Source organism: Schistocerca serialis, chromosome 10 (assembly GCF_023864345.2).
Source record: "Schistocerca serialis cubense isolate TAMUIC-IGC-003099 chromosome 10, iqSchSeri2.2, whole genome shotgun sequence".
Lineage (NCBI taxonomy): Eukaryota > Metazoa > Arthropoda > Insecta > Orthoptera > Acrididae > Schistocerca > Schistocerca serialis.
Window position 1 is genome coordinate 38031865 of NC_064647.1, and position 25265 is coordinate 38057129.

The 25265-nt window shown below is 43.2% G+C and overlaps 1 protein-coding gene across 1 annotated transcript in view; it reads right to left on the reverse strand.

Annotated features, from left to right (window-relative positions):
* LOC126425094 (X-ray repair cross-complementing protein 5) overlaps positions 1–25265 on the reverse strand; it is a 187238-nt gene that overhangs the window by 142026 nt on the left and 19947 nt on the right. Inside the window, exons 2-4 of the mRNA XM_050088012.1 lie at positions 18192–18308; positions 16634–16854; positions 148–270 (exon numbers count right to left, since the gene is read on the reverse strand). Coding sequence (XP_049943969.1) covers positions 148–270; positions 16634–16854; positions 18192–18308 — 461 coding nt within the window. The remainder of the gene's footprint in view (positions 1–147; positions 271–16633; positions 16855–18191; positions 18309–25265) is intronic.

Below are 25265 nucleotides of genomic sequence, written 5' to 3' on the forward strand. Positions count from 1 at the left end.
ATGGCTAGGAACACAGGGAAAACTTTTGAATTCCACTGTAACACTGACACTAAATTAGTCTGATGAATTTTGGGCATGATGAACTTTTTGTCCAATGTGCTTACGTAATACACAATTTTCTAACAAAAAGTGGTGAAATATACTTACATGGCAACAAACGAAACTTTCATGGAATTCAACTCATTTATTATTCCATCAACATGTTGGTCATCAACATCACCAGCACAGTCGCTAATCAACACCAATGTAATTGTCGTGAACTGTTTACCCCTGTTGACAGAAATGTGGTTCATTTGTCAATGAGGATTTTTAATCACACAGTTAAATAAAGTAACAGCACTGCAGGAGAAAACATCTGTGAAAAATAACCAAATGTAAGATATGATGATTATGGCTGAATTCTAGCAGTCTGTGAATTACTAAACAAAATATATAAATCACTAGACATATAGGTACACCCAATCTCCATCCACAAGTTTTTGGAGGTTGTCCAGTGATATTTTCTGATTAGGCTACAAGGTCATTCTTGCACAGAAGAAAACAGCAACCAGCCACGGTTAACAATGCTTTTTATTGACAGATCTACATCTGCATCTATGTGCTTACTCTGCTATTCACAATAAAGGGCCTGGCAGAGGGTTCAATGAACACCTTCAAACTGTCTCTCTACTGTTACCCTCTTGAACAGTGCACAGGAAAAATGAGTGCTTAAATTTTTCTGTATGCGCCCTGATTTCTCTTATCATGATGATCATTTCTCCCTACATAGGTGGGTGTCAACAGAATGTTTTCGCAATTGGAGGAGAAAACTGGTGATTGAAATTTCATGAGAGGATCCCTTTGCAACGAAAAATGCCTTTGTTTTAATGATTGCCACTACAATTCATGTATCATGTCTGTGGCACTATCTCCCCTATTTTGTGATAGTACAAAACAAGCTGCACTTCTTTGAATACTCCAGAATAGGGTGGACAAGCATGGTGTAAGCAATCTCTTTAGTAGAACTGTTGCACCTTCTAAATGTTCTGCCAATGAATTGCAGTCTTTGCTCTAACCACAACATTATCTATGTGATCGTTCCAAGTTAGGTTATTTGTAATCCTAAGTATTTAGTTGAATTCACAGCCTTAAAATTTGTGTGACTTATCACATAATTAAACTTTAGTGAATTTCTTTTAGTACTCGTGTGAATAGCTTCACACTTTTCTTTATTCAGGGTCAATTGCCACTTCTCGCACCATACAGATATCTTATGTAAATCATTTTGCAATTCATTTTGGACATATGACAACTTTACAGGACGGCAAATGACAGTATCACCTGCAAACAATCTAATAGGCCTACTCAGATTGTCTCCTATGTCATTAATATAGATCAGGAACAATAGAGGGCCTGTAACACTTCCTTGGGGAATGCTGGATATTACTTCTGTTTTACTCGATGACTTTCTGTCTATTACTATGAACTGTGACCTTTCTGACAGGAAATCATGAATCCAGTAGCACAACTGAGGCGATATTCCATAGACACACAGTTTGGTTAGAAGACCTTGTGAGGAACAGTGTCGAAAGCTTTCTGGAAATCTAAAAATATGGAATCAATTTGACATCCCCTGTCAATAGCATTCATTACTTCATGAGTATAAAGAGCTAGTTGTGTTTCACAAGAATGATGTTTTCTGAATCCATGCTATGTGCCAATAAATCTCCCCCCCCCCCCCCCCTTGAGGTAATTGATAATGTCCAAATACAGTATATGTTCCAAAACCCTACTGCAAATCAACGTTAGTGATATAGGCCTGTAATTCAGCAGATTACTCCTACTTCCCTTTTCGGGTATTGGTGTGACTTGAGCAATTTTCCAGTCTTAAGGTATGGAACTTTCTATGAGCAAACAGTTGTATATAATTGCTAAATATGGAGTTATTGTATGCGCATACTCTGAAAGAAACCAGACTGGTATACAATCTGGACCAGAGGCCTTGCCTTTATTAAGTGATTTATGCTGTTACACCGAGGATATCTACTTCTATGTTTCTCATCTTGGCTGTTGTTCATGATTGGAATTCAGGGATATTTACTTTGTCTTCTTTGGTGAAGGAGTTTTGGAAGACTGTGTTTATCATGCAGTGAAGGTATTGATTGCATCTTGTCACTGGTGTGCTTTATGTATGACCAAAATCTCTTTGGGTTTTCTGCCAGCTTTCGAGGCAGAGTTTCGTTGTGGAAGTATGTGCTATATCTCGAACTCAGCAAAACTTTACCAGTCTGGGGGATTTTGTGTTCTTTTAAATTTGGCATGTTTTTTTCATTGCTTCTGCAACAGCGATCCGACCCGTTTTGTGTACCTTGGGTGATCAGTACCATAACTTATTAATTTATGTGGTACATCTCTCTCAATTGCTGTCGATACTATCTCTTTGAAATTATTCCACATGTTTTCTATATTAATGATCAGATCGGAAGGTGTTAAGAGCATTTTTATTGACTTTTTTTAAACAGATGTACTTTGTGTTTCTTTTTGATGGTTGAGGGTGTTACGGTATTCAGTCTAGCAGCAACTGCCTTGTGGTCGCTAATCCCTGTATTCGTCATGATACCCCTTTTACTCCAGGATTATTTGTTGTTAAGAGATCAAGTATGCTTTTGCAACCATTTACACTTCGAGTGGGCTCATGAACCAATTGTTCACAATAATTTTCTGAGAAAGCATTCAGTACAATTTCGGGTGACCTTTTATGCCTGCCGCCGGCTTTAAACATATAATTTTTCCGCATATCAAGGGTAGATTGAAGTCACCACAGAACTATAACTGTATGAGTGGGGTACCTACTTGAAATGAGACTGAAGTATTCTTTGAACTGTTCAGCAACAAAAGTAGTTCTGTACCAGTTTTGGACTGATTGGTCATTCTCAGACTGCTGTTTATATTTAGGTGCATATTTGCTGGTGTTTACATTAGCTTTTTGCTCTTTATTCACCTTTGTGGTGAAAATTCCTTGGGATGGTGGAGCCCACAGCTAAAAATGATGTGAAAAATGGCCTGTTTGACTGTAACTGTAGCTAATAACAACTGAACAATTACATTGTGGTCCACAAGTATTAGCGAGAGTTACAATAAAATAGGCCACTTGTGACACCGTTATCTGCTGTAGGGCGCCACCACCCCAAGAAATTCTCACTACAATGAGGAAAAAGAGCCAAAAGCTGATGTAAACATCCACAAATTTGCATCTCAATGTAAACAGCCTGTTATAACGTCAAATTTAACAAATATATTTCCGAACGACACAACACATATAAGTCACAGAGTAAGTTGACAAGCAAGACATGTGTACACGTTAGCATTCGAATGAGCACTGAGTCCCAGTCTAGCGGCCGCTGCTCGGCTGGCCGCTTAGGTGGCGCAGCTGCTGCATGGCTGGCAGACAGCGCCGCACCTAGAGGACGTGCGTAATTGCGCGGCGGCGCTTTGAATGATCTGCGAGTCACAACACTTTTCCCCCGTTTGAAATTGTTGCACTGGTCTTGATGGAGGTGTCCTGGAGATGGCTAACGTCCATAGGCATTGTTTGACTCGCCGTAAAGTCTCGAGGAGGAGGCTTCCCATACGGACGGAAGTGTCCTCGATGATAAGGGGTCGAGATGACAGGAGACGTAGGGGTCGAATCTGCTGGGGCCCCATGCACCAATCTGCCCTTTGCGGCAAGTCCAGTTGATATGACAGGAGACATGGGCGATGTGTAGGCGTCCGTTGGAGGAGGAGGCGAGTAGATTTGCTCTGACAAAGGATGGTCATCCAGTTCCTGCATAGGCACGTCTCCTGGTGGCGTCCGTTCTTGTGCTGGCATCGCGATGACGGTGAGAGGGCTGCGTTGTTAGTATTGAGAGATGCCAAGATACCGAGCGTCAGGTAGTGCCGAAGGTGGTGTAGCGGCATTCGGAACAGGCGTTGCCGGCACACGAGGCCGAAGCTGGTCCGAATGACGCACTGCAACACCCATGTCTGTCTGGATTTAATACAGGCGTCTGCCACGGTGTCGTAAGATGCGGCCCGGACTCCATTTTGGCCACCTGCCATATCTCCGTACCCGAGGTCGTCGGCGGTGAACCGGCCAAGTGAAGGCCCCCGAGGCCGTGAGGTGGAAGACCGCAGAAGATGAAGCAGCGTGCCGGGCTGTCGGCCATGTAAGAGCTCAGCCGGGCTGTGGTCGCCCATGGGGGTGAAACGATAAGATGCCAGAAACTGGAGAAGCGCATCATCAGCAGCAGAAGAAGTCAGAAGTTTCCGCATCTGAGCCTTAAATGTGCAGACCAGTCGTTCAGCCTGATCGTTCGATTGTGGATGGAACGGTGGGGCCGTGACATGCATAACACCGTGACGAGCACAAAAATCCGCAAATTCGGAAGAGGCAAATTGCGGACCATTATCAGTAACAAGAGCAGAGGGGAAGCGTTCCAAAGAAAAAATGCAGGCGAGAGCACTGGTGGTTGCCGCGGTGGTAGGCGACGTGCAACGGACAATGAAAGGAAAGTTAGAGTAGGCGTCAATTATGAGGAGCCAATAAGTACCTAAAAAGGTACCGCAAAGTCAGCATGAATGCGCTCCCAGGGTTTCTCAGGCGAAGGCCACGGTAACAAAGATGACTTCGGGGCAGCGGCCTGTGACGCACAATGGCCGCAGGCAGCGACCATGTGTGCTATTTCAGAGTCGATACCAGGCCAGTACACATGACGGCGCGCCAGCGATTTTGTGCGAGACACATCCCAGTGCCCTTGGTGAAGGAGGCCAAGACCGAAGCACGCAAAGACGCAGGTACCACGACATGCGGCGAAGCATTGTCAGTGGAGAGGAGGATAACATCATCCCTAGCCGTGAGGCGGTAACGCAAAGCGTAGTAGTTCCGCAACGGATCAGAAGTCTTAGCGGACGGGCGATCTGGCCGACCCTTCTGAATACAGCGTAAAACCCGGGAGAGGGTAGGGTCAGAACTCGTAACAGCTGCCAGCCTGTCCCCGGTGATGGGGAACCCGTCCACAACACGCTGCTCGGCAACATCCAGGTGGAAACACAAAAGTTCGTCCCTATCAAATGCCGGTTCAGGACCCATGGAAAGGCAAGACAGGACATCAGCATTTGCATGTTGAGCCATCCGCCGGAAATGAATTTCATAATTGAAACGAGACAAGTAAAGAGCCCAAGGCTGGAGGCGGTGTGCAGTCTTGTCGGGAAGTGACGTTGATGGATGAAACAAGGAAACAAGTGGTTTGTGATCCGTAACAAGATGAAATTTTGAGCCATAGAGAAAAACACCAAACTTATGAAGAGCATAAATAATGGCCAAAGCTTCTTTTTCAATTTGAGAACACTTTTGTTGGGCATCCGTGAGCGTTTTGGAGGCATAAGCAATGGGTTGTTCCGAACCGTCAGAAAAAATGGTGCGCAAGGACTGCACCGACCCCGTATTGAGAGGTGTATGTGGCAAGAACAAGATGTTGGCCAGGTCGATAAGTAGCCAGGCATGGGGCCTGTTTCAGCATAGTTTTCAATTTCTGGAAAAACCGCATCACATGACGCGGACCAGTGAAAAGGCATGTTCTTATGCAACAGGCAATGCAACAGCTGAGCCACCGAAGCCACAGACAGTAAAAACTTGTGATAGTATGCTATTTTCCCCAAGAAGGCCTGCAGTTCCTTAACAGATGTAGGGCAAGGAAGGGCCTCAATTGCAGAGACAGTTTGCTGAAACGGACGAATACCCTCCCAAGAGAGTTGAAACCGCAAGTATGTGATAGATGCCTGAAAAAATTGTGATTTCTGAAGATTACACTTAAGACCGGCAGTCTGTAAGACATGAAAAAGTGTGCGGAGATTTTAAAGATGTTCTTCAGTGGTGGAGCCAGTGACAACAATGTCATCCATGTAATTGATACACCCAGGGACAGGGAGCAATAATTGTTCCAAGAATCGCTGAAAGAGAGCAGGGGCGCTAGCAACCCCGAATGGCAATCGTTGGTATTGACAGAGGTCGAAAGGCGTGTTAAGGACCAGAAACTGCCGGGAAGCAGCGTCGAGAGGAAGTTGATGATAACCTTCTGACAGGTCAATTTTAGAAAAATACTGGCCTCCAGCAAGTTTAGTAAACAGTTCTTCAGGACGGTGCATAGGGTAAGTGTCGATGAGGCATTGAGCATTTACAGTGGCTTTGAAATCGCCACAGAGACGAATATCACCATTTGGCTTAGCAATGACAACGACAGGAGAGGACCACTCACTGGAAGTGACAGGATGCAAGACCCCTGAAGTAGTGAGCCGATCCAGTTCCCGTTTTACCCTATCCTGAAGGGCCACAGGAATGGGCCGAGCCCGAAAAAACTTAGGCCGAGCAGTGGGTTTGAGCGTGATATGAGCTTCAAAGCCGTTTGCACGGCCTAACCCAGGAGAAAAAAGGGACGAAAATGTCGTCGACAAGGAATCCAGTTGAGCATAAGGAATAGCATCAGAGACAATATTGACAGAGTCATCTATGGAGAACCCAAAAACGCGAAAGGCATCGAAACCAAAAAGATTTTCTGCATTGTTCTGGTCGACCACAAATATGGGAACAGTGCGAACGACAGATTTGTTAGATACCTCCGCATAAAACTGTCCCAAGAGAGAAATCTTCTGTTTATTATACGTCCGTAATTGCCGAGTGACAGGTGACAGGAGTGGAGAACCCAACTGAAGATACGTCTGAGAATTAATTATAGTGGCAGCAGAACCGGTATCCACTTGCATGCGAACATCTCGACCAAGGATTTGGACAGTGAGGAATAACTTCCCTGAAAGGGAAGAAGTGCAATTGACAGACAACGCAGAATCAGAATCAGCGTCATGTTCATGAACATCATGTATGCGGTTGGATTTGCAAACGGAAGACACATAACCTTTCTTTTTGCAATTGTGACACACAGCCCAACGTTGGGGACAATCCTCGCGTGAATGTTTCGTAAAACACCGCGGACATCAAGGAAGTTGCCGGGGGTTTTGCTGCAGTTTCTTAGTGGGTTGTTTACGGCTAGGCCGAGGCCGCGCGTGGGAGCGCACTGCGGCCACGTCGGCCAGCGGGGACGTGCTGCCCGCGTCGTTAACAGAGCACAGAGGTTGTATTTCCCCAACATCACCCCACGCCTCTATTTGCGCCCCAGCGGCGCGAGAAATATCAAAAGACTGTGCAATGGAGAGAACTTCATCTAGAGTCGGATTCGCCAACTGAAGGGCACGTTGCCGAACTTCTTTGTTGGGTGCCGACCGGATAATAGCATCCCGTACCATGGAATCGGCATAGGTTTCTTTGTGAACGTCAGTAACAAATTGACACTTTCGACTGAGGCCGTGAAGTTCAGCAGCCCAGGTGCAATAGGATTGATGTGGCTGTTGTTGACAACGATAAAAGGCAACACGAGAGGCTACCACATGCATTTGCTTTGAAAATATACAGACAGAAGTGAGCACATTTCACCAAAGGACAAAGATGCAGGATCCTTCAAAGGAGCCAATTGCGACAACAACCGATACATTTGAGGTGAAATCCAGGAAAGGAACAGAGACTTACACGGTTGTTCGTCCGTGACATGAAATGCCAAGTAGTGCTGTCGAAGATGTTTTTCATAATCAGACCAGTCTTCCGCCGTCTCGTCGTAAGGAGGAAAAGGAGGTACAGCCAACGACAAGAAACGCCCCGCATTTGACGCCGCGATGAAATCGCAAATCTCCGCTGTTAGAAGTGTTTGCTGTTCGAGGAGATTTTGTAATAGTTGCTCGACAGTAGCCATTGAACCCTGTGGATCAACGGTGAAAAGGAAAAATACACTACCTCGTCGCCAATTGTTATAACGTCAAATTTAACAAATATATTTCCAAACGACACAACACATATAAGTCACAGAGTAAGTTGACAAGCAAGACATGTGTACACGTGAGCATTCGAACGAGCACTAAGTCCCAGTCTAGCGGCCGCTGCTCGGCTGGCCGCTTAGGTGGCGCGGCTGCTGCTCGGCTGGCAGACAGTGCCGCACCTAGAGGACGCGCGTAATTGCGCGGCGGCGCTCTGAATGATCGGCGAGTCACAACACAGCCATCTGAAGATGGACCTCTTGGTTCTAAACCAGTATCAGAGCTATTTGTGTGAATAAATATCATTGTTAACAGTGGTTGGTTGCTGTTTTTGTCTTTGCAAAAATCAACCTGTATTTTGAAAAATAATATTTTCTGGGCATTTCAGTGCAAGGGACCCGTGGTCTCCAGTGGAATGATACAGAGCAACAATGTGATTGCTTTATTCTGTTTGTTACCTCAATTACCCCTATTCCTGTGAAAATAATTTCACAACAGTGAAACCACCTGTAATATTCAATCACCAAAATGTGCAACACAAAACGTAAATGTACAGGATGGCTCTAGTATGATGTGGACAGTCTGGCTCAGTGAGTTGTCAGAGTGAAAGAAAGTCATAAAATCCAAGAAAATGTCTGATTATTATTGGAAATATGGGTTACAAACTATCCTTCAGGATAAATGTCCCATGTGCCAGACACATGAGCAACAAGGCAAATGTGTGGAACTTAACAGATGTTAAAAAGAAAAGTCACATTTCATTTCATGACGATGGGGAATAATAGAGACTGAAGCAGAGACAGATGGCATACAGATATCTGCACTATAGGGAATGTAAAACATTAGAGAACAGGGGTTGATGGCCTAAGCCATCTAGCATGCAGGTGAGCAAGTTTGAGAAGCGCCTCTCTGTAGGTGGACACAGGAGGTAATCAACAGTCTCTCTCCCATGCTTCCTGATCGGTTATTCAAATTATGCTGGTCTATGTGGCATCTTACTATAGCTCTGTACCGGCCTTCGACTTTGGTGTGTCAGTTCAGCATATACAGGGTGTTACAAAAAGGTACGGCCAAACTTTCAGGAAACACTCCTCACACACAAAGAAAGAAAGTATGTTATGTGGACATGTGTCCGGAAACGCTTACTTTCCATGTTAGAGCTCATTTCATTACTTCTCTTCAAATCACATTAATCATGGAATGGAAACACACAGCAACAGAACGTACCAGCGTGACTTCAAACACTTTGTTACAGGAAATGTTCAAAATGTCCTCCGTTAGCGAGGATACGTGCATCCACCTTCCGTCGCATGGAATCCCTGATGCGCTGATGCAGCCCTGGAGAATGGCGTATTGTATCACAGCCGTCCACAATACGAGCACGAACAGTCTCTACATTTGGTACCGGGGTTGCGTAGACAAGGAGCTTTCAAATGCCCCCATAAATGAAAGTCAAGAGGGTTGAGGTCAGGAGAGCATGGAGGCCATGGAATTGGTCCGCCTCTACCAATCCATCGGTCACCGAATTTGTTGTTGAGAAGCGTACGAACACTTTGACTGAAATGTGCAGGAGCTCCATCGTACATGAACCACATGTTGTGTCGTACTTGTAAAGGCACATGTTCTAGCAGCATCCCGTATGAAATCATAATAACGTGCTCCATTGAGCGTAGGTGGAAGAACATGGGGCCCAATCAAGACGAAACTAAAATGAGCTCTAACATGGAAATTAAGCGTTTCTGGACACATGTCCACATAACATCTTTTCTTTATTTGTGTGCGAGGACTGTTTCCTGAAAGTTTGGCCGTACCTTTTTGTAACACCCTGTATATACTTCGTTTCTCTCCTGAAGGTGCTTCCACACAATGCTTTTTTTATGTTCACCTTTGTGCGTGCACTTACATTTCCAACAGCATAACTACATATGTGCATTTGTGCATGCATAATTTACTCAAAATGGAGGCTGTGCATACAAGTGCATTGCTTGCCGGCTTCAGCGGGAATCTCTTGCACTGTTTAGCAAATGATAGGTAATGGGCTTATGTGTATTTTGTTATGTAGTGTGTTGAGGTTTAGCTGTAAAGCAATTTATGTGCAGTAATGTCTGTTAACACCACAGAAAATACACTAGAATTTATAGTTTATTACACACAAAGATGTCATGCCATTCCACTTCAAAATATTATTTCAATAAAAAATCTGAGAAGTGGTGTCCTGAGCATCAAGTATTAGATAAAATGTCTACAATATAGCGAAGAAGCTGAGTTGCAGATAAGCACAACAAAAAGACTGTCACAAATATAGCTTTTGGCCAGTCAAGCCTCTGTCAAAATTAAACGAAAAACACACACATACACACACACGCAAACACAACTCACACACACGACTGCAGTCTCAGGCAACTGAGGCCACACACACACTGTGAGCAGTAGCACCAGCGCATGATGGGGGTGGCGACTGGTTAAGCGTAAACAGGAGGCTGGGGTGGAGAGGGGTAGGGATAGTAGGGTTGGTGTGGTGGACAGTGACGTGCTGTTGGGGAGCGCGCAGGGACGAGGTGGAAAGAGAATAGGGCAGCTACGTGCAGTCGGGAAGTTAGATGGAGGGCAGCGAAGAGGTGGGGAGGAGGGGGGGGGGGGATAGCAGAAAATGAGAGGTAAAAAGACTAGGTGTGATGGAGAAATGAGGGCTGTGTAGTGCTGGAACAGGAACGGTGCAGGCGCTGGATGGGCGAGGACAATGACTAACGAAGGTTGAGGCCATGAGGGTTAAGGGAACATAGGGTATATTGCAGGGTAAGTTCCCACTTGCACAATTCAGAAAAGCTGGTGTTGGTGGGAAGGATCAACATGGTACAGGCTGTGAAGCAATCATTTAAATGAAGGATGTCGTGTTTGGCAGCATTTTCAGCAAGAGGGTGGTCCACTTGTTTCTTGGCCTCAGTTTGTCGGTGGCCATTTATGTGGTCAGACAGTTTGTTGGTTGTCATGCCTGCATAGAATGCAGCACAGTGGTTGCAGCTTAGCTTGTAGACCACATGACTGGTTTTACAGGTAGCCCTGCCTTTGATGGGATAGGTGATGTTTGTATATATTGTAGACTGGAATAGGTGGTGGTGGGAGGATGTGTAGGACATGTCTTGCATCTAGGTCTATTACAGGGGGATGAGCAATGAGGTAGCCGGAGGGGAGCAGGGGTTGTGTAGGGATGGATGAGTATATTGTGCAGGTATGGTGGACGACGGAATACCACTTTGAGAGGGGCGGAAAGGATAGTGGCCACGACATTTCTCACTTCAGGACACAATGAGAGGTAGTGGAAACCCTGGCAGAGAATGTAATTCAATTGCTCCAGTCCTGGGTGGTATTGAGTTATGAGGTGAATGCTCCTCTGTGGCCAGACGGTGAGACAATGGGAGGTGGTAGAAGACTGGGAATATAAGGCATGGGAGATTTGTTTTTGCACAACTTTGGGAGGATAATTGGATAATTATGGATTGTGAAGGCTTCAGTGAGGCCTTCAGTATATTTCGAGAGGGACCACTTGGCACTGCAGATGCGACAACCACGGGCATCTAAGGTGTATGGAAGGGACTTCTTGGCATGGAATGGGTAGCAGCTGTCAAAGTGGATGTATTGCTGGTGGTTAGTAGGTTTGATATGGATGGAGGTACCTATGTAGCCATCTCTGGGTTGGGTTGAGTAGGACCAGGTGAAGCAAATGGGGGAGAAGTTGTTGCGGTTCTGGAGGAATGTGGATAAGGTATCCTCATCCTCAATCCAAATCAAAAAGATGTCATCAAGGGATCTGAACCAGGCGAGGGGTTAGGGTTCTGGGTGTTTGGGAAAGATTCCTCTACTAGGTGGCCCATGAATAAGTTGGCATTGGACGGTGTCATGTGGGTGCCCATAGTCGTACCTCAAATTTGTTTGCAAGTAATACCTTCAAAGGAGAAGTAATTGTGGTTGAGGATATAGTTGGTAATGGCGTTTAGGAAGGAGGTTGCTTTGGAATCTGTGGGGCCTTGGGAAGGTAGTGTTCAATAGTGGTAAGGCCATGGGCATTAGGGATTTTAATGTAAAGGGAGGTGGCATCAACAGTGATAAGCAAAGAACCGTGTGGTAAAGGGACAGGAACTGTGGAGAGTCGGGGGAGGAAATGGTTGGTATCTTTTATATAGGAGGGTAGGTTCCGGGTAATAGGTTGAAGGTGTTGTTCCATTCCATCCTAGATTTTCCATTATTTGATAAAAAGTCTACAACTATATTGCTGTAAATAATGCAGTACCATAAGTCTCAAAGTAGGAAAACAGAGAAGAATAAGACCACAAATTTATGAAAAGTGTATCTGAAAACAGTAGGCGAACATTCGTGCTATGGTGACTTAATAGTACAAAACTGAAGATTCTGACATCTGAACAAAAGAAATGACGAAGCATGTGTAGCTCCTCAACAAAGCATTAGAAATTGAAATGTAGGACATCAATGTTGCAAAAAAATACAAAATTGGAGAAGACAACCTCTGTTCTAGTGCATTCCAGAGTCTGACATTCCCGAATTTGTCAAATCTGAGTACGGTAATCTACATACAATCTTTTACGATTCAAATTGTGCAAACACCTTTTTTTACAAGATAAAATACAAATGACACGCTGAAAGTTAAATAACTTTCATTTATCAATCAAGAAACTCCCCCCTTAACTATTTCTTGTTTAAGGAATAGTAAGTGAAACACTTCATTTTGAAACGGGAAATAAATAGTTCAAACTGATATATTTGTTGCCAGTTGCCAGCAAACATAATGTTATTGCTGGCCTTACTGCTGCAGTTTCCCAAGCACAAAATCTAAAATCTCAATGTAATCTTCTGAAATTTGCAGCCAAGAAGTTGTCGTCACTTTGTCTTTCTTGTGCCTCTGTTATTTAGATACTTCATTATCCATAGAAGTCTCCACGTTTTCTTTTTCTGTCACCTTTTCATTGCAATAAACGCAGCACAAACTCCCAAGCAAAGAAGAGGATCTACAGTAAACTGCTCATACAACGAGGCAACATGTCAACGCATGTGTGTGTTTCTTTCACAAAATGCATTTTTGTCACCATACATCTGCAACTAAGCATGAGGAAAAAGGCATTGTGTGGAGATACCTCAAGAGTCATCAGGCACATTTTCTTTGGTGCTTTGGCAGATAACTGCAATTTTGTTTCATAACCTGAAGCTGGAGTTGGCTGATACAATGCTCATAACATCTTTCACGCAACTCCCAGTGTCAATGGAAAGCACCGGTTTGTTTTCCAAAGAACAACCAGCACCTGCAGCAACTCGCGCGCTGCCCTGCCCCGCGCTGCCTGCTACTGCCACACAGCAGTGCTACTCGGTCGCTGCTGGAGCACTGGTTACTCTTCATATTTTTCTGTCCACGTTAATACATATCGCTATACTCAATATCGAACTAGACTAACTTCGAGCTGCTCTACCAAATGGTCAGGAAAATTCTGCTTTATGAATCATTTTGTTTGTCTTAGGGAAGAAACAGATACTTACGGTTGAAACTGGGTATCACATGAAACATGTGTGAGCAGTATTTCTCTGGGCATCTAAGCTTTGCAAAAACAAAATTGCAAATATCTGCTGAAATACTGGAAAAATGCACATGACAACTCTTAGGAGAGACGTCGTGTTGAGGCATGTGTATCTGGCTGGAACAAACGAGTGCTGAATGTACAGTCTCTGCACGACAGAACTGCAATATTAATTATTAAATTCTTGGGGTCCACAGTGTGACTACATACAATTACAGGGTTGTACACAGAGTAATACAACAACTGCAAGATGCAAAAGTACTGTGAGGTGGTTGGTGTTGCAGCAGGATCAGCTATAATAGCACTGTGGTGTCGTTCTTCCATTTCATTCAGTAATGCCATACACTGAGTGCATAATGATCAACTATTCACTAGTAAAGCTATCCATATTGTTGTATCACATAACTAATGAGAAGGTACAGAATAGAGCTGGGGAAGAAATAAATTTTTTGTCAAACAACTTGACCTAAAGAAAGGATTGGTTGACTGGACACATTTTGAGGCATCAATGAATTCAATGTAGTACTGGAGGGAAGTGTGGTGGGTAAAAACTGTAGAAAGAGACCAAGAGATGAATACAGTATGATGCTTTAGTAGGATATATGTTGCAGTAGTTAAACAGAGATGAAGAGCCTTACACAAAGTAAAGTAGCATGGGAGGTGCCTCAAACCAGTCTTTGGACTGAAGATGCAACATTGTTGTGTATCATCTACAACTAACACTACCAGAAAAACAAACCTGAGGCAAAACGAAGTAGGACTCAAAGGTAACTTGAGGATGAAGTGTAAACTGGGGCTATTGTTGTCAACAGCAAGCACCTAGAGTGAATGGAACAGGTTTGTTTCAAAACAAGATACAAAGAGCATACCATCAATGTTTGCACTGTTCTGCAGGTATCTTCAGTGCAACGCAGATATGGAGCTATATGGGGGTTACAAATCAAATGCAATGGATTTACCCTGTAATAAGCCACTGGAGGCAGTGCGTCCCTCATAGCAAAATACTAAAAAAAAAACTTCACGAACAAGCTCTAAAATCGGGGAGATTGGGTGCAACTTTTATAATAAATACACACATCAAAAAAAGTTTTGCATCACCTTGGTTCCGAGAGTTCCGGAACCTGAGCAGAAAATTGGAATAGGGATCAACATAAACATCATTTCTGCCCTTTCTATTCCTCATGAAAACCACACATTGCATGTTGTACCACCATACAGCAAGACTCTCAGAGGTGGTGGTCCACATTGCCATACACACCCTCCAATACCCTGTAGCACATCCTCTTGCATTGAGGCAGGCCTGTATTTGTCATGGCATACCGTCCACAAGTTCATCAAGGCACTGTCGGTCCAGACTGTCCCACTCCTCAACGGAGATTCGCGTAGATCCCTCAGAACGGTCGGCGGGTCACGTCGTCTGTAAACAGTCCTTTTCAATCTATCCCAGGCAAGTTTGATAGGGTTCATGTCTGGAGAAGAAGTCACTGACAAGATGCGCATGATGGGGGCGTGAAATGCCGTCCATGAAGATGAATGCCTCACCAATATGCTGCCGATACGGTTGCACTATCAGTCAGAGGATGGCATTCGCCTATCGTACAGTCATTACGGCGCCTTCCGTGGCCACCAATGGCGTATGTCGGCCCCACATAATGCCACCCCAAAACAGCAGGGAACCTCCACCTTGATGCACTTGCTGGACTGTCTGTCTAAGGTGTTCAGCCTGACCGGGTTACCTCCAAACACACTTCCAACAATTGTATAGTTGAAGGCATTATGACACTCATCTGTGGTGAGCACCGGTCATCCACTGCAATAGCAGCCTTCGGACAGCCTGAGCGAGGCATGTCATCGACAGTTCCTGTCTCTCTGTATCTCCTCCATGTCTGAACAACATCGCTTTGGTTCACTCCGAGATGCCTGGACACTTCCCTTGTTGAGAGCCCTTCCTGGCACAAGGTAACAGTCCGGATGCAATCGAACCGCGGTATTGACCATGTAGGCACGGTTGAACTCCACACAATCAAGCCGTGTACCACGTTCTTGGTGGAATGGCTGGAACTGATCGGCTGTCGGACCCCCTCCGTCTAATAGGCGCTGTTCATGCATGGTTGTTTGCATCTTTGGATGGGTTTAGTGACATCTCTGAACAGTCAAAGGTACTGTGTCTGCAATACAATATCCACAGTCAGTCTATCTTCAAGGGTTCTGGGAACTGGGGTGATGCAAAACTTTTTTTGAAGTGTGCAGTTTCCTTGTTGACTTTGGCTCTATAAAACATAGAAACTCAGTTCTCCATATGGCACTGTGAATAATTTCAATACCAAAAAGTGAGATGAATGTTTAATTTCCACTTTGGCTTCGCATTCAATATCAGTCCCACCTGAGAGCGCAACATTACATCTTTGGTTATTTTAATTATATGTTCATTAGATTGTGGTTATAAGGTATATTTTGGTGCCTAATGTTTCATCTCCAAATGCTGGAAACAATACATGGAGGAAGAGGGGTATGTAAGGCATTGGTGGACCATGTTGGAAGAATCTGGGAATCTTAATACTTTGCAGAAGAGCGCAATCATTTGAAAATAACTTTCGGACTTTGTGGCTATTCTGACAGATATATATATACATTCTCAAATATTTGCATCTTTCACTGAAAAACAAGCAACTAGAGGAAAAGTTTTCTTGCCATTTGTAAAAACAGTCGCAGATCGCGACTTCTGAGTGCTATGAAGAGAAGGTATTGACATAGTGCTTAAACCAAATTGAAGACCACAACAATAGCCATACTCAAGTAAATTGCTATGCTGTGGTTTCAGTGAAGTTGACAATGTTGTGGCTGCTTTCATGGTGGCCCAGTCATATTGTGGGGTAGGGAATGCCAGTGACAGCGCTGGAATTGTAGGTGACAGATGAACTTTTGCCAAAGCCTTGTATCAATACCTCCTTAATTATTGAGCTGAACAGAAAACTGTAAAAAACATTCATATAGTAAAATCACACAAAAAATTTTCCTAATTCTGCAGGTATTGTGCCTTCTGTTTCTTTTTCATTACAAAAACATATTGATTCAAGTTTATGAAGTCACAACTACGTCACTGTGATTTGTGTAACACACATTCTGTAACATGTTCCAAGAATGTAACGAAACAGACAGCTTTAGATACTTACCCTAGTTCATCTTTCAAGACTTGCATGCCAACAACAACACCATCTATCCAGTCTGTTTTTATTTCACTTTCATGTACAGATTTCTCCACAAAGGATATCATCTGCCATGTAGGCAGTGCAAGAGGAAATTCCACACTCACATTTGGATAATCAAGTGGATTCTGTGTCTTGTCAGAACCAAGTACAATCAACCCAATTTCATCTTTTCCACTGGTAAATATCTGGAAACATATTAACTGGTAAAAATATGTTTTGTTTATAACAAAGTGTATACCAATAAAAACATCACAGATACTTCTTATAAAATTATTTAATTGGATAGATAAAAAATCTACTCACCAAGCAGCGGCAGAACACACACATAAAAGACTGTTGTGATTGGCAAGCTTTTGGAGCCAGTGACTCCTCCTTCAGGCTCAAGGGTTGAAGGGGAAGGAAGAAGGGTGAAGGAAAAGGACTGGAGAGGTCTTTTCTTAGACTTTCGGGAAAGTCACCCAGAACTGCGGGTCACGGGAGACTTACTGTACAGCACGAGAGGGAAAGACATTGTTGGGGACTGCTTCGGACGAGACTTGAAAACCTGAGAGCTTAAAGGTGGAAGACGGGTAATATGCAAGACAGAGATTACTACTAAAACATTGTGCACAAGTTAATAAGAGTGACAAGCTAAGTGCATTGTTCGTAACAGATGTGGGAGGGGGAGGTGAAAAATAGAAATGGCACATCATATACCAGCCATTATGTAAACATTGTTCAGCCTTCTACATTGGCATGACTACCACCAAATTATCAGTTTGTATGAATGGGCATAGGCATAGGATATATACTGGCAACCGCAATATCCTGTTGCAGAGCATACTCTACAGCATGACATTCGTGACCTCGGTGCCAGTTTCACCAGACGCGCCATCTGGATCCTTTCTCCAGTCACCAGTTTCTCAGAACTCCGCAAGTGGGAACTAGCACTACAACATGTAATTGATTCTCGCCACTCACCTCACCTTAATTTACATTAATTTCTTCTGCCTCAGCTTTTCTTCACTCCATTTTAGCTTTCTACATCTTTCATTGTCTTTCCCGTCTATTTTTCACCGTCCCCTCCCACGGCTGTTACGTACAATGCACTTAGCTTCTAACTCTTATTAACTCATGCACGGTTGTAGTAGTAATCTCTGTCTTGCTTATTACCCTGTCTTCCACCTTTAAGCTCTCAGGTTTTCAAATCTTGTCCGATGCAGTCCCCAACAATCAGTCTTTCCTTCTCATCCTGTATGGTAAGTCTCCCCTGACTCGCGGTTCTGGGTGACTTTCCCAAAGTCTACCCCTTTTTCCTAGACCTCCCCAGGTCTTTTCCTTTACTCTTTCCTTCCCCTTCAATGCTTCTGCCTGAAGAAGCAGCCACTGGCTCCAAAAGCTTGCCAATTACAACAGTCTTTTATGTGTCTGCTAAATTGGTGAGTACATTTTTTTATCTATTCAGTTAAATAATTTTATCAATAATTTATTGTTTTTGTTGTTATAGTTACTCTTTATAACCTACTTAAAATACATCACGTACCCTCCTCTCCACAATTCTTCGAACACATAGTTTTGCCTTTTGTAAAAAATCACTGCGTTTCTGTATAACATTTTTGGAGTCAAAGTGTCCAACATCTATTACAATTATAACTGCATCCTATGAAACAGAAGAAAGAAAGTCATTGTATTTATTGTCAGTATTACGCAATCAAATATTTTGAAAGAGTTCCAGTGGTATAAATTTACAATATCTTACAAATAAATATACACTTTTATTCTTTAAATCAATTCTTAGCAATAGCACAATAGTATAAATTGCAGAATCAATATAGCCAATTTTAATGTAATGACTGCAATACAAATACAAAATAACAGCGGTAAGTTATAACAAATGAGAGAGAGAGAGAGAGAGAGAGAGAGAGAGAGAGGAATTTAGACAATGTTTCATTACAATGTGAAACTTATTAGAATTAAAATGAAGCAATAGTGAATTATTACATTCCAAAAATAATAATTATTGTGTTCTTTCACCCCAAAATAATACATTCAATAGGTAATATATACTTTTAATTTCTGAAATATTTACAACAGCTCTGAACTTCACTGCCTCGATGAATTTATTACATGTGTCATTCAATTGTTCATCATGTGACCTTCTCAATGTTCTTATGTAAGGTTCTATCATCAAAAAGGTAATCTACGTAAGTTTTAAAAGTCGTGAATCTTTAAACAACAACTTGAAAATGGGTATATCAGTATTTTGTATACATTCTAGCACTGCTAGATTTACTTTTAAATTTTAAAGTATATGAGCAGATTGAGCAACTTTCCATCCAGAAAATTTGCTGTTGGCAAGACCTCACTACAAAGAAAAATGGTCTTTCCGGAGTCAAATGCTAAAAAATTCATAAATACCAGCATTGTAAGTGATATAAACAGGTATTAAACAACGGGCATAAATATCGTTCTGCTTGATGAGAAAAAAAGTAGGTAGATGAAAGAGTAAATTGGGTGCAAGGATTGAACACAAACTCACCCAAATTGCAAAAGTAAAAAAAAAAACAAGAGGGTCACTGCTCAAGAATTGAGAACTGCCCCCCCCCCCCCCCCTTTTCTTTTACAGGCTTGCTTTCACTTTTCAGATGAGATCATGTCCCCCATATGTGAAGAAAATAGCCAATATGTAAAGAGAATTACAGGTAAAGAGTTTTCTAGAACGAGATTTTCACTCTGCAGCATAATGTGCACTGATATGAAACTTCCTGGCAGATTAAAACTGTGCGCCAGACCGAGACTCGAACTTGGTGATCGTAACCCCAGACCTGTGTTGCCGTTATGGGAGGTAGATCTCGTATCTGGAAAGAGGAGATGACAGTTAGGGTACTATGGGCGAGCAGCTGCCATCAATTTTTGGTGGTGCAGAACTCACAATAGTGGAACTTCTGCCTAGTCCAAAGGCACCTGTTACCAGTCTTACCCCACAATAGTGTATCAAATCCATAGAATGGACCACACCGCGTTCGGTGTCGCTGAGGTATAGAAGAGCATTCAGGTGCGACCAATATGTCTGCTTTAGTTGACAAAGATGGGGAAGCCATGTCAACTGGGCATCAAAGACCGGTCCCAAAAAACACAATGACAGAAATGCATAACGGAGGAAAGGCAAACCTACGTTTCTAGCATTTGTAGACTTAGAGAAAGCTTTTGACAATGTTGACTGGAATACTCTCTTTCAAATTCTGAAGGTGGCAGGGGTAAAATACAGGGAGCGAAAGGCTATTTACAATTTGTACAGAAACCAGATGGCAGTTATAAGAGTCGAGGGACATGAAAGGGAAGCAGTGGTTGGGAAGGGAGTAAGACAGGGTTGTAGCCTCTCCCCGATGTTGTTCAATCTGTATATTGAGCAAGCAGTAAAGGAAACAAAAGAAAAATTCGGGGTAGGTATTAAAATTCATGGAGAAGAAATAAAAACTTTGAGGTTCGCCGATGACATTGTAATTCTGTCAGAGACGGCAAAGGACTTGGAAGAGCAGTTGAATGGAATGGACAGTGTCTTGAAAGGAGGATATAAGATGAACATCAACAAAAGCAAAACAAGGATAATGGAATGTAGTCTAATTAAGTCGGGTGATGCTGAGGGAATTAGATTAGGAAATGAGGCACTTAAAGTAGTAAAGGAGTTTTGCTATTTGGGGAGCAAAATAACTGATGATGGTCGAAGTAGAGAGGATATAAAATGTAGGCTGGCAATGGCAAGGAAAGCGTTTCTGAAGAAGAGAAATTTGTTAACATCCAGTATTGATTTAAGTGTCAGGAAGTCATTTTTGAAAGTATTTGTATGGAGTGTAGCCTTGTATGGAAGTGAAACATGGACGATAAATAGTTTGGACAAGAAGAGAATAGAAGCTTTCGAAATGTGGTGCTACAGAAGAATGCTGAAGATTAGATGGGTAGATCACATAACTAATGAGGAAGTATTGAATAGGATTGGGGAGAAGAGAAGTTTGTGGCACAACTTGACCAGAAGAAGGGATCGGTTGGTAGGACATGTTCTGAGGCATCAAGGGATCACCAATTTAGTGTTGGAGGGCAGCATGGAGGGTAAAAATCGTAGAGGGAGACCAAGAGATGAATACACTAAGCAGATTCAGAAGGATGTAGGTTGCAATAGGTACTGGGAGATGAAAAAGCTTGCACAGGATAGAGTAGCATGGAGAGCTGCATCAAACCAGTCTCAGGACTGAAGACCACAACAACAACAACAGGTCATGGCAGCCAAAAAATGGATGCTATGAGTGATGGCCCAGGATTGTGCTTGGTGTATTGCTCCCTGCATTCTGCCTCCAGCAATATCCCCCGCGGACGAACAAAAATAAATGCAAAAACCATCAGCGTGCAAAGATGGGGACACCATACGTCCTGCAGCTGCCGCCAGATCATTGATAGCCACAAAAAGAAGAGCAACACTCAAAACAGAACCTTGTGCAACCCCCTTCTCCTGCAGGTGGGGGGGGGGATGCTTCAGGAGGCACCAACCTGTACCCAAAAAGTGCAACATGGAAGAAAGTTCTGGATAAAAATCAGGAGCGGGCCATGGAGGCCCCAATCCTTTAAGGTGGCAAGGACATTATGGCACCATGTGGCATCATAAGATATATACGCAAATCAATGAAAACTGCAACAAGGAATTGATGCTGAGCAAAAGCTGTTCAGATAGCAGACTTCAGGTGGACTAAATTATCTACAGTAGAGCGGCCTTGGCGAAAAGCACCCTGGATCAAAGCCAAAAGATCCGGGGATTCAAGGACACAATACAGCCTTCGACTAACCATATGTTCAAGTAACTTGCAGAACACTGAGTAAATAATCTGGACGACAGCTGTCCGTTTGAAGAGGCAATTTATCTGATTTCAAAATTGGAATAACGGCATTTTCTCGCTACTGGGAAGAGAATTCTGCCTCGCACCAGGGATGGTTAAAGAAAGGCCAGGTACACTGATGGAAAAATTTGCAACACCAAAAAATAATTAATGTAGAGTAATGAAATTCCAGGAATATATTTGTTGAGGCAACATATGTAAAGTGATTAACGCTGCAAGATCAGAGATCAATGTGAGTGTGAGATAAGCCACTGCAAATGTAAATGTAAATGCTGGTACGCTGTTGTACAGGTGTCATGTGTCAGTCCGTGGGATGGAGTTCCATGCCTGTTGCATTGGTTGGTCAATATAAGGACAGTTAATGATGTTTGTGGATGGGTTGAAGCTGTCATCAGATGATGTCCAATATGTGCTCGATTGGAAGTAAAGCTGGTTATCGAGGAAGCCGAGGCAATATGTTGACACACTATAGCATGTTGGCTTACAACAGCAGTATGTGAGCAAGTGTTATCCTGTAGGAAAACACCTGCTGGAATGCTGTTCGTGAATGGCAGCACAACAGGTCAAATAACCAGACTGACATACAAATTTGCAGTCAGCATTCGTGGGATTCATACAGACAGTTTCGTCAGTGGAAAAGCGAAAGCCATTGTCGATGCTCCAGGAGTAAAGACAATCAAGACATTGCTGAAGATGCCGCTCAGTGAGACAGGTCCATAGAGAACTGCAATAGAAGGCAAAAGCATCAACAAAAAGGGAGCCGGAGATGCCCAGTGGGAGACAGGCCATTATAGGGTTAATGGCGATAGCAAAGAGAACGACACTCAGAATGGAACCCTGAGACACACCATTTTCCTGGATAAAGGTGTCCGACAAGGCAGACCCTTCATGCACCTCGAAAACTCGGTCTTTTAAAAATGTCTGAAGGAAACAGGGTAGGTGGCCATCGAAGCCTCACATGTGAAGAGTATGGAGGGTACCAGCTCTCTAGCAGGTGTCATAGGCCTTCTCCAAATCGAAAAACACGGCGACAGTCTGGGATTTCTGCAGAAAACCATTCATGACATGGGTGGGCAAAGTAATGAGATGGTCAACTGCAGAACGCCGTGTTGAAAGCCACACTGTGCATTCATCAAAAATTGTGAGACTCAAGCCACCACATCATCCGGGCATGAATCATATGTCCCATCACCTTGCGAACACACTGGTAAGAGAGATGGAGTGGTAGCTAGAAGGAAGTGTGTGTGTGTGTGTGTGTGTCAGAGAGAGAGAGAGAGAGAGAGAGAGAGAGAGAGAGAGAGAGAGAGAGCGAGAGCTAATTTCGGAAAGAGCTGGATTTCCATCAATAAACTGAGTTGAAGTCTGCTGTCGTGGTCTTCATCCAACTACTGCTTTGGTGCATCTCACCAGCCTATTCCAGCCTTTGTAAGCCTCTTCATCTCTGCATAGTATTTCAACCTAAATCCACTTAGAATGGTGAACCACCATTCAGAGAATAACTTTTTAACAACACAGTTTGACTTCTGTAAAGGCTTCTCTACTGAGAATCCAACATAATATCTCACAAATTCAATTCCAGTAGAACTAAATAGTGGAAATTATCCCCTCTGTCATCTTGCCAAAGCCTTTGACTGTTTGGATTAAAAAATTCTGAGAGGGGAAGCTAAGATAGTATGGCATTAAAAGTCTTCCCCTTGCATGGATTGAGTTGTACTTTAACTACAGAAAATGGAAGGTCACATTAACAAATGATAAGACAGGAATAAGATTAAACTCAAAAAGGGAGAACATTAAATATGGTGTGGCACACAGTGCTTGCTGCCAAGTCCACAAAAATGATTTACTTGAGGCACTGGAGGACTTTGGAAAAACTCTAATGTTTTGAAGTGTCACAAACTTATTGACGCAAGATCTAAACTCGTCCATACCAGAAACATCCAGGAGAATAACAGAATAGGCTTGTACTAATTCACAGGTACCAGCTTAATGCCTAAAAACTTGTATTGTGCAGTTCTAAAGAAATAAAAGTGACTTACAGATACGAATATCAAAAGTAGGGATAAATGGGCAATTAGGCTCCAGTGTTCTAAGTTCCTGAGTATGCAGATACCACTCACGTGTGAGACGAGCATGTGAGTCAGTTAACCGAGAAGCTCAGTTCCGCCCGTTTTGTGCTTAGAAATCTCTTACTGTATCAAACTGAACAAAGGATTGCTAACACACTTTCACTCAGGTTACTCATGTGGCATAATCTTCTGAGGTATTTCAGCTAAGCGGAAAAAAGTATTTATTCTACATCTTGAAAAAGCTTCTTCAGGGACCCATGGATTCTCACACTTACATGCCTATAGAGGTTATATTCCCTAATGGTATTTGTGATTAATAACAAAAGTTAGTTTAAAATGAACTCGGCAATTCAGAACTGCAATACTAGAAGCAAAAATAATTTCCATATATAAAAACCTAAAATCAGGGTTGCCACAAGTTTCTCCAAGTGAAATTCCCTGATATTTCTCTGATTCCACAGACACGTTTTAGAATTTTTCCCCGACAAATTATGAGGTCTCAAGGGGAGGTAAAGACATAAGTCGACAAAAGAATGTAAGGGCTTTGTATTTCTCCCCCCCCCCCCCCTTTTGTTTTAGGGCGCAAAAACAATTAGGGTCATATGTGTCCATGCCAAAACTGTGAAACACAAAGACGAAGAGAGGAGTTAAAAATGATTACATGTCAACGTTTAATGACGGAAGAGAGGACAGCTACAAACAGGGATGTGGAGGAAGGTCTATGAAGTACGCAATAGGGAAATGGAGGCCCAGAACTAAAAATTAAATGGCCTTCACCATATTGCTACGACTGATAAAAAGTAAAACACGGTCGACAGCCCACGCATTGTTCACTAAAACGGCCAATAACTCAGATGGAAAACCCAAACGGGAACGTAAATGGTCAAAAAAAAGGGCATCCCCTCAGAAAACAGCAGACAGTTAAAAGTTGGGTGCAATGTGCACAAAGTAGAGGGGGAGCACCACTTAACAAATGGCGATGGCTAAAAAGGCAGAGCCCAATATGCAACCTCCTCGCCGCAGGAGGACTGAGAGGAGGTTGTCCAAGCCGCTGGGAGAGGCTTAATAACCCAGAGCTTATTTCTACGAATGGAGGACCAGTGGCGATGCCAAAGTGACACCACCTCCTGACAGAAAGCAACAAGAGATCATCAGAGGGAATGCAAGAATTATTGGGCTGAAGTATGAGGAATGCAGCTTTGGCAGCAGCGTCAGCAACCTCTTGGACCTGGAACCCACATAAACATCACAGTGGCTCCATAAAAAGTGAGCAAGTGGAAGCTTTCCTGGAACCGGTGCACTAAGGGATGGACAGTCTACAGTGCACAGAGGCTTTGAAGGGTGCCGAGAGAGTCTGAGCAGTGACACAGTTGAAAAGAGTGTGTCGCCAGATGTACTCCATAATCTGATACAGGGTGAAGAGCTCTGCTGTAAATACTGAGCAATGTGCCGGAAGTCGGTACCAAAAAATGTTGGTTGACGTTGAAGGCACACCCGACACCACAGTCAGTCCAAGAGCCATCAGTGTACACAAAGATACTATTGCGAAATTCCATGCATAGGTCGTGAAACTGAAGGCAATAGAGCGAGCCTGGTGCAGTGTCTTTAGAAAGTGAATGAAGGCCAAGGTGAAGATGGGCTGCCACACGAAGGCAAGATGGTGAA